This window comes from Balaenoptera ricei, chromosome 3 (genome assembly GCF_028023285.1).
Source record: "Balaenoptera ricei isolate mBalRic1 chromosome 3, mBalRic1.hap2, whole genome shotgun sequence".
In the NCBI taxonomy this organism is placed as follows: Eukaryota; Metazoa; Chordata; class Mammalia; order Artiodactyla; family Balaenopteridae; genus Balaenoptera; species Balaenoptera ricei.
In genome coordinates this window covers 6156184-6166304 of record NC_082641.1, presented here as the reverse complement: position 1 = coordinate 6166304, position 10121 = coordinate 6156184, and the positions used below count along the sequence as shown (strand labels likewise).

At 48.2% G+C, this 10121-nt stretch overlaps 1 protein-coding gene and 1 non-coding gene across 4 annotated transcripts in view; one reads left to right on the top strand and one right to left on the bottom strand.

Moving 5' to 3' along the window:
- Window positions 1-3468: 3468 nt before the first annotated feature.
- Window positions 3469-10121, bottom strand: part of ADCY2 (adenylate cyclase 2) — a 430270-nt gene continuing 423617 nt past the window's right edge. For all 3 annotated transcript variants that reach the window (XM_059916085.1, XM_059916083.1, XM_059916084.1), the window contains 2 exons: window positions 8682-8806; window positions 3469-4287 (listed from right to left, as the gene is read on the bottom strand). In XM_059916085.1, the coding sequence (XP_059772068.1) occupies window positions 4135-4287; window positions 8682-8806 (278 nt within the window). In that variant the 3' untranslated portion in view covers window positions 3469-4134. The remainder of the gene's footprint in view (window positions 4288-8681; window positions 8807-10121) is intronic.
- On the top strand, window positions 4556-4662 carry LOC132364252 (U6 spliceosomal RNA). Its single transcript, XR_009502791.1, has one exon. It is a non-coding gene; the product is annotated as a U6 spliceosomal RNA (small nuclear RNA).

Sequence of the window (10121 nt, the reverse complement as noted above, 5' to 3'; positions counted from 1 at the left end):
ATAATCCACTGGGGTGTGGTCTTAACCTGCACGATAGGGGCTGAGACTGTCACTTTGAACAGTTTTCTTTTAGGAAGCAGCTGCTGCCTTTAACCAAAGTTAGAAATGTTTACTTTGGAGGTGATTTGAAACTTATTCAAGTATTAAGATATTGGCTATGTTTTTAATGAATGGATCTCTTGGAAGAAATCATCCGTCACCTATCATGATTAAATTTTCCACAGCTTAGCAGTTAATGGGCAGGTGATCTAATTAATTTCAGTGCTGATTCCCCCATTGCTGGTTTTATTGTCTTGATTCTCTAAGGACTTATGACACTGCGTTCCTGGCAATTTCAAGGCTGAATGACTCTTAAATATTTCCTTATACTTTCGAAAATGTTTTTTCACTGTTGATGTCTTTTTTTTTTTTTCAAACAAATAGCAGTTTATTTGAAATGCCTTTGGGTGCATTAAGCATGACAGAAAATATATAAAGTTTGGGTGATGGAAATTTTTATAAATTATTCTTTCTTCAGTCTTGATTACCAAGAAAGACAAGGCACCTCTAAGACATGCCTTTGGGGCTTCCCTGGTGGCCCAGTGGTTAAGAATCCGCCTGCCAATGCAGGGGACATGGGTTCAAGCCCTGGTTCGGGAAGATCCCACATGCCACGGAGCAACTAAGCCCATGCATCGCAACTACTGAGCCTATACTCTAGAGCCCGCGAGCCACAACTACTGAGCCTGCATGCCACAACTACTGAAGCCCATGCGTCTAGGGCCCGGGCTCCACAACAAGAAAAGCCACCGCAATGAGAAGCCCCCGCTCACTGCAACTAGAGAAAGCCCGTGTGCAGCAATGAAGACCCAATGCAGCCAAAAAAAAAAAAAAAAAAAAAAAAAGCCTTCATCTGAAAGTAGTTGCAATAAATTAATGTCAGATTATTTTCAGTTACTTTAAGTCAGATTCTACTCCCTTAACCTTCTACTACTTTTAAAAAGCAGGGCTTTAATTGGGCAAGCTTTCAAAAGCACTCATGTTTATTAGGCAGCAAAGGAAAATTATATTTCTTTCAGCATCTTGACTTTTACACCTTAAAGCCAATCAATGAATGCCCATTAGTCATCTTGTCAAAGAAAAACATACATTAAAAGAATTTGTTTTGATTTATTAAATTTCCATTTGTCAGTGTTTTTTCAAAAGCAGAGTGTTGCTGTCTTTAGGAAAGCACACTGAGCTGGGAAAAAGAATAACGTGGAAGAGTCATGACAACGTAGACTTTTCTAAACAGATGTATTAAAAATACTGCAGTGTTAAGGGGACTGGACTCACAGTGTTTGTCATGAGAGGGGGGCTTCCTACAAGACTGAGAGGTTAAGGAGGGTTTTGAGGCGAGATTCTTACGTGTCATCAATGCTGCAGCCATGATGGGCTGATGGACATGGCTGGCGAGTCCTCTCATTTGCATGATTTGCTCACAGCAGTGTCCGTAGTTGCCTGAACTTAGGGAGCCTTGACCACCAGTCACACGTTCAGATTCAGGAAACAGGCAGTTTTCCCTTCCAGTCTCGTCTTAGTCACTGATCAACTGGGAAACTTTGGACAAGCCCCTGAACCTCTCTGCACCTGGTTCCTCTGTTATAAAATGCAGGGGGTCTCAGGCTTGATGGGGGATCCGAATCACGTGGAGGACCTGCTCTGCAGAGCACAGGGAGCGTGCTGGGCCCCCCACCAGGATTTCTGAGTTGGCAGGTCTGCAGTGGGGCCTGAAAAATGTGCATTTCTAACAAGTTCCCAGGTGATGCCGATACTGCTGGTTGGGAACCTCACTTTGAGAGACCCACGTGTGCACAGCCCTTTGCGCGGTGGACTCGCTCTGATTGCTTTAAAAAATCTACTGTTTGATGAGGCTGGAGATACAGCTCTGGGGAAAAACAGTTCTCCTTCTGCATCCGGGGCAGGGGCGGAGGGGCACAGTTAAGGGCACCGGGTGAATCACCCATCTGCAGGTGTCTCCCTTTAAGGGCAGGTGACAAAAAGAGCCCCAGGATGGATGCTGTGGGCTCCAAGGGAGGAAGAACCCACAGGGGCAGTTCGAAGTCCCTGAAACCTAGGGCATCCTAGCCCGGATTTCGGTTACAGTGAAGAGAGATGCCCTCATACTATTTTTCTTCTCTCAGTCACCTTTTTGGAGAATTAGATGTATAAAGGTCAATGCTGAGTGGCAATTACAGGATCAAACACTTTCTGACTGGGGCAGACAATTGGACAAGTCATGCTGTACTCCCACTTTGATGATGGAGTCTGGTTATTAATTTCGATAAGCGCTTTTTACCACGCCCTGGCAGGGTGGCCATGTTGGTCCTGCAATGCGCTGGGTCCAACAAGCTGGAGCGAGGCCTGGGTACCTGCCAGCCTCTCTCACGGTCATTAGCTCTTTTAATCAGACCCGATCCCATGAGCTACCAATGAGGAAAAGAGTCCTAAGAGAAACTGAAAAATGTGTTCAAAGTCTCACAGCTAGTAACAAAAAAACCAGAGTCAGGGATTAAACGGAGGTCTCCTGTTTCAAGCCCGAGTTCCCAGCCGCTTCCTAGTGCATCACTGGGGTCCTCGACCTCCTACAGATGCCTGCCCTGAGCTGTGGTGTGCCCAACCAGGCTGGCATTGGCGGCTTTGCTTCTAAACATTTGATTATGCATGACCTATTTTTCACCCTTTGGCAAAGTATGATTTCTTTAGGGGAAGAAAGAAACCAAAACTTTTGAGTTGGATTTACAAGAACACAGTTTTCCAGGTCTTCTCTCTTCAAAAATGCATCGACACTGGCTTTGGGCCCTCTTTTTTTCTTTTTTCTTTTGATGTGGACCATTTTAAAGTCTTTATTGAATTTGTTACAATACTGCTTCTGTTTTATGTTTTGGTTTTTTGGCCGCGAGGCCTTAGTTCTCCGACCAGGGATCGAACCCGCACCCCCGGCATTGGAAGGCGAAGTCCTAACCACTGGACCACCAGGGAAGTCCCCGTGCCTTCTTAAGTCTCCTCAGACATAACAGGCAGCTCGTGGGGCTTTGGTGGCTTCTCTCGTTAGTTCAAACTATTGTGAGGCTGATGTACCTAGTTCCCAATTATTCGGTGCCTCGTAGCTCTACCGACGTATTACAGTAGATCAGAGTATGCGGACGGAGTGTGTGCCGCTGCTAGTAGCAATATTTTTTCCCTGCAAATGTTCCCTAGAGATGCCAAAATGAAAATAGACCACGTGACACAGTGAAGCATACCGTCTTTCTTTCCAGGGAGTTGCATAATCAACGATCGGCATCACAAACTTTGTCCCGATCTGATTTACCCAAGGGGAGTTCAATCTCTGCTTCCGGAACAACTGTCCATGGGAGAATCAGTGGAAAACCAACTCAGTTCTGGAGCAAACCGCAGGAGAAAGAAGAAGAGGGCAGGGCGGGGGCGGGGAAGATACAGACTATCAACCAAAGTACATAAAACTTTTAATGAATTAACCTTACAAAAGACAATGGCATCAAAACATCAGACGTGTTTGGTACAAAACTAGTCCTAGGTTGTAAGAACTAATTCTGGTGATGGATGGTGACGTGCTGCCAGCACGAGACACGACAGAGCAAGGTGACGGAGCCACGGATCCCAGCTGGGCCGAGGACAGTCACCGAAATGAGACACGTGGGTGAACACGGATTCCATGTGGGGTGACAGGATCAACTTAGTCACAAATACTGTGTGTTTTAGTGTCAGACTAGCGGATGCGGTTGGCGAGCTACCATATTTTTCCAGAAAAGAACATGCACCGGAAGATAATATACACCCCCTAGTTTTATTGCCTTAAGAATTTTTGTCTGGTTCGCCTCTCTCATCTCTGTCAGTTTCTCTGAAGGCTTTTCCGCTGTAATGCGCACTCCTTTTCCTTCTTCTCAGGAGTAAGCACGGTGCAAGTGGCAGGGCGATCTTGGCACACGTCAGACACCACACGGCAGGCCCCCGGGTCACAGGAATGAGTTTACAGAGGCTCCAGAGAACAGAACAGAGCACACACATCACAAACGAGGGACAGAAGTGGCAGTCAGAAAGTGCACTGTTGTCTTCCTGAAAATACAGTCTTCTTGCCAACACCGAGGCGACGCTTCAGGATGCCAGGTTGCTCTGGGAAAGGGACCGTGACATCTCTGTGTTCACAAAGTACGTCTTCAGGTCCCCCTTTCCTTTCACGTTGATTATTCCTCGACATGTGCACGTGTATCCCAGGGTCTGCAGAATGAGGCTCGTCTCCTCAGTAACCTGGAAGCACAGTGACAGATGAAGACGGGCTTAGTGCCAATGCGGACACGGCCCTTTCAAAGGGCATTTGACTACAAGAATAAAGAGCCCCCAAACGTTCATGGTCTTTGACCCATTCATCCTACTCCTGAGAAATCAGAAGAGAGAATAATCCATGAGAGGAAGAGCTTTCTAAGGACAATGTTTAATTCAGTGCTGAGAAAGTGAAAAACTGGAAACAACCTAAGATTCAAGTAATCTCCAGGGTTAAGTAAACTACAATGCTATCGCGCTCGCTTCGGCAGCACATATGCTAAAACTGGAACGATACAGAGAAGATTAGCATGGCCCCTGCGCAAGGATGACATGCAAATTCGTGAAGCGTTCCATGTTTTTGAGAGTTGAACTTGGGCCGAACATGCAGTAAGCATTTATTTAAAAATGACTATTGACTACTGTTATTATTTACAGACATCAGTTACAATTTATAGAACTGAAAAATAATGACATGTTTAATTTTAATGATTTTAAAATAAAATTCAGATTTATGGTGGCCTGAAAAAAACAACAAAAACAAAACTACGACGCTATCATGATCAATGTCACGGATCAGACGATGAAATTATGTCGAACTATTTCACCCCCCAAAAGAGAATTAAGCCTGGATCCACGCCATGATTTTAACCACGTGAAGATTATGCTTTCACATGTAAGAGACCTGGAAAAGAAGTAAACCTATGCTGAAGTGGTGGGATTTTGGATGATGTTTATAAATTGTTATTAATGTCATTTCATAAAATAATAAATATTAATGATAGATTTTAAATAGATAAGAGAAAACACATGAGAAGCAGCACAGTCGACTCTGCAAATGGCCACGCGTTTCAGGTTTAATACACGTGAATAAAATGACCTAAAACTGAAAGAACATTAGGAATCCGCACCAGCCTGAGGGCGGTCAGGATGCTCTGAGTCCGGTCTGGAAAGTTTCCCCACCTCATTGGATTGACTCGGGATGCTGGAAGGAGTGACCCCTCCGGGGCGGCCTGTCAATGTGACGGGACTCCTGATTTGCTGCCACTGCACCACGAGGTGAGGACCCCATCTCTGCACTACGTCCTGGTCCTGCTGGGTCAGTGGGCAGGGAAACCTGCTGGGTAGGACGGATCCTCTCTCCGAGGGGAGGGGGGGTGGGTTGTACTGTCTTCAGCTTGAGCACGTGCCGTGCTCTCGAGAGAGACCACGCCTAGGACCGAGGGCCGGGGTCTGATGCTTGCGTGTCAGAAGAACCTCCTGCAAAAGGCATCCTCTCAAGCAGAGAACGTGTGAGGTACACAGACTGGGCTACAAACAAGACCTCAGCTTCTGAGGTGAGGGACCACCCATCAGACACGTGGTCCCCCAGCCAGGCCCCCCAGGAGGTATCTGGGACTTGAGCAGAGAGGGAGGGAGCTATTTTCCCAGAAATCCCTGGTAACACTGCTCTGGAACCATGTGAAACAGCAGATGCAGAGGAGGGATTTCATCCCACTTCATCAGAGGAAACGGCCATGGGACCTGTAGGGCCCGGCCACCTTGGGTATGTGGGTGACACACGTGTGCCGGGCAGGCCACACCACAATTCTGGTTCTGGTGTGGACACCGCCGGGGGGCCGTGTGGTGTTGGGACAGCAGCAGGGGCAATGAGCCAGCCCCTTGGTGGCTGAGAGGGGCCTGGAGGATGGACGCTGCCATGGGGCAGAGGCGGCAGCACATCAAACCACAGGAGGGCTGGGCTTCTAGAACCCAGGACAGCATCCAGGGGCCCCCAGAAGCAAGGCTGAAGTGTGTGTTGTGACGATCTCAAGGGCAGGCTGTGGGCAAGAGCTAGAAAGATCAATCTGTCTTCTGCACTGTGACCCAGTGGCTGGCCCCTAGCAAAGGGGCCAAAGCGTGGGTCTTTCTGAGCAGAGCAGGAAGGAAAAGGGGGATGCAAAGGCCAGATGCTCATGTCCTGCCCTCCCCTGGCTGGGCCCAAGTCCTGGAGGAGGAGGACAGGTGTAGCTCGGGAACATTAGATAAGAACTGAAAAAGTATGGACATAGTCAAGAAAATCAGATGACAAATACATTCTCCTGATTAGAGTTCTTAGGGGCAATCAGAATTAGAGATTGCTGCAGACATTTGGCTTCCGGTCTTCCACGCAGTGAGCAAACGCGTCGTTTGGAGCCTTGGAGGTTAATTTTGCAGCTGAGGCTGGTGCAGAGCAGCACGCCCTTGGCATGCTTGAGTGGCCGTTGGAATCTGTACCACCAAGCACACAATTACCGTGACGTTCAGAGGGAGCCATCAACCTAATTAACTCCAGCTATGATTCCTCCAAGCCCAGGGGAAGCCTGGCTGGGGGATGAGGGGTTTCCTATGCTGTTCTTGGGGCATAGGAAGGATGGTGGGAGTGTAATCCTCTTTAAGAAGAAGAACTTGTCCTTCAGGCCCAGGGGAAGCTTTAAATACCCTCAGCATCATTTTCAATTTTCCCTGGCATCTCACTACTGTTTTTTTCGCACATAAATGGAAATGAGAGGCTAGTGGAGCTGGGGTGAGCTCTGCCCTCCGGAGAAGAAAACCTACCCAGATGCGGACCCTCCAGCCGCTGAGCTGAGTGAACACGCAGGCCTGCGGAAGGCATCCCTCACTCTGGACGGGCTGAAACCTGTCTTGTTCCCTCCCCGGGCTCAGAGAAAGCGCGCAGAGACGGTCCAGGTTGGCCGCACGGCACTAAGTCACACGGGCTTTTATGAGGCCGTTTCCTCTTAGAGACACACGTGATCATTGTCAACATTGACCTGTAGGGGATTTACGGTCTCCGGGAGGGCACGTTCCCCCGACCGGCCTCTCTCAGATTGCTTTTGCTACTTATCCTAAGTGCTTGAAAACTGCTTGGAGAGTCGTGAAGCACGCGGGAACTACCGTCCATCTTCCGAACGTTCCTGGTGTGTGGTGGAGGCCTGGGTCGGCCCACGGGTGGGCAGACGTGTTCCTGGTAGCAGCCTGCCTCTCTCCCCACCAAGCAGAAGCCCCGGGCTGCCCGGGATCGCTGGAGCATCCCTGGGCACGGGGAGCGGCCAGCCATGTACAGACAGAAAGCCCTCGTCAGGGGAGCCCCATTTTTGCTGAGAGCTTGGTCTGGGGTGGATCTCGTGAGAATAGCCAGCTCTCTTTTTCCTCGGCAGTGGCCAATTTGGCCGGGAAGGCGTGGGATATTTCCTCTCCTCCTCCACACTCCTCTTTTTCTCTCTCTCTCTTCTCTTTGCTGGACGGTTGCTAACTTTTCAGCAACCGCTGACTCATATTCTGACTGCAAGGCGGACACGTAGAGGTCACGTGTGTCACCTTCCATCTAAAGGTCAAGCTCCGCCTGAGAAAGGCCACAGAGACGGGGTCCTCTCGGAGGAACGAGGTGGAGTCAGGCTGAAAGCAAGTGAGCTACGCAGGGGTTTCACGAAAAGCCCCTTCTAGGTGATGCTGGAGCTGACGGCTTCCTGCAGAGGTTAACAACGGACTCCAGTGTCCATCGTACTTTTGGGAGGCAGGGTTATTTGAGGATTTCTGCCAAGCTGAGGCGCGGAACAGGGGCTCAGGGAATTCTCTGAAGAGGACAAAAAACTGATAAAACCTATTATTTGTGTCCAGTGATTTTCATACAAACTTGCCATTTGGCAGGAACTTATCTTCCAGAAGACAACAAAGCTGGGGAGAAATGCGGAACCATTGCTTTTTGAGGGCGAGGAAAACAGCAAGTTCCACATAGACACACAGGCACGCGCGCGCACACACACACAAATACACACACATCCTTCTCGTTCGGAGAGTGAGCCTCTCGTTGTAGGTGCTGGTGCTGCGGCCCAAGCAGGTGTGCGCAGTCACCACTGCTTTTAACTTGTCAGATCTTGGAATTCTCCCCCTTGGGTGGATTCCAGAGCTTTCCAGTCATTTCCAGATATCCGAATCCCATGCTAGTCTGATCCAGTACTGTCATTTCACCTCACTCCATTTCATCGCTTCCTCTCCGCGGTTGGCCCCTTCACTCATCCTCCAGGTTCAGCCCCCGGGGACAGGAAGGCAGGTGGTCACGTCTGGTCTGGGTTATACCAAGGAGAAGGGCAACCCTGCCGCCCCTCCCATCAGGTGGTTGCACTGCCCTGTTGGTCGCTGTGATCACCCATTTTCCCAAATGCAATAACCTTCATACTATTTCACAATTTTTATGGTTCACAGTTAATGCAGAAACGAATTAGTATTTCCCCAATAAAAAGTTTTACTAAATTACAAAGTTTACTTTCTTCCCCCTGTTTTAATATATTACCCTTAGTATATACTTATTCATGGTTCCCAAGAGGACAGACAGTGGATAACGACAGAGCAGACTAAATTACCTGGATTTTGTCCAGGACCCCGGTGCTGTCCATCCTACTGGCCACATTCACGGTGTTGCCCCAGATATCGTACTGTGGCTTCTGAGCTCCGATCACGCCGGCTATTACAGGGCCATGGTTAATACCTGTGACACACCAGAACCAGCTGAGCACGATTTGAATCATGAACTTGACAGTGTAAGCAACTGTCTCAAACAGGAAAGTTTTACAAGACCATTCCTGAACCACCATTACGCAGCAAACATTCGCCCAACTCATGGAACTCTAAAACAAAGAACCATGATTCCTCTAACTTCATCATCTCAAAAACAGTAAAATGTTTGTCTTTCTTCCTCTTCTTGATTCGCGCTCATACGTCTATTTATCATTATTCCGTAATAGCGTAAAATTGGTATACTTTATAAAACTCAACATTATAATTGTTTTTCTATGATGCCACGTAATCTTAGACAAGAGATGATTATCTTGTTTTCCAATAGTTTTGTGGTTAATTACTTCTGAAATGCACCTATTTTAAATTTAACCGGCCACAGCGAGTCTGTGAACTCTATTTATTGGCCGTCCTGCCGCTGGTGGGCTTCTGGGTTCCCTCTAATGTTTTGCTTAAACCACCACCAGCCCCTTGACACGTGTGCTACATTTTCTACCTGCCGTGTACTATTCTGTGAGCTTGACATGTACAAGCTTCTAATTCTCACAGACCCCTGCCTGGGGTCTTCCCCCACCCCCAGTGTAGCAAGTAGGACGATTCCTTGTCCCAAGAACTCAGTTCAAACACACGGACCCACAGTTGTTATGGGCGTCGCAGGGAGGTAGGCCACAGAAATAGAAGCAGAGGTATTGACACTGGTTGATTTTTTTCCCCCCCTATATTTTCTCCTGGATCTAAGACCCCCTCCTCCCCAGCCTTACTGCAGTAATCAAATCGTATGGATTAATGAGGGTGTTTCTGAGAGATTTCACTTCCCACTACTGAACTGCTTCGTGTACAAGGCCAGTTATAGATCGGAGGCAAAGCCTCCCCGTTGCAATGGAAAGGGGGGCAGGCAACACAGCACAAACGTTGTTCCACAAAATCCCTGAAGGTACGCAAGAGTGAGAAAGAAGTTCTCCTTTGCTTTTGTGGAGTATTCAGTAAAACTCAAATCTCTGTTTCAGACATCCCAAATAATTTATTCCTGCTGCTGGCCGGTGATCTCAGACGCCACTGCCCTCAGCTGCCCTGAGGCTCTGAGTCTTGCTTGGTCAGTGGCTCTGGGCCAGGGCAGAGAGCCTGGGCCGATGTTGCTGGCAGCGGAGTGATCTCTGCTGAAGCGCAGGAGTGTGCTTGATTTGTGGTTCCCACTCACTGACCGACTCTACAGCTTGACACGTGGAAAAGGACATTAGGAGCAAATTTGGCTCTTACTATTATCATGATTTTGTAGGGGCTAATATTAC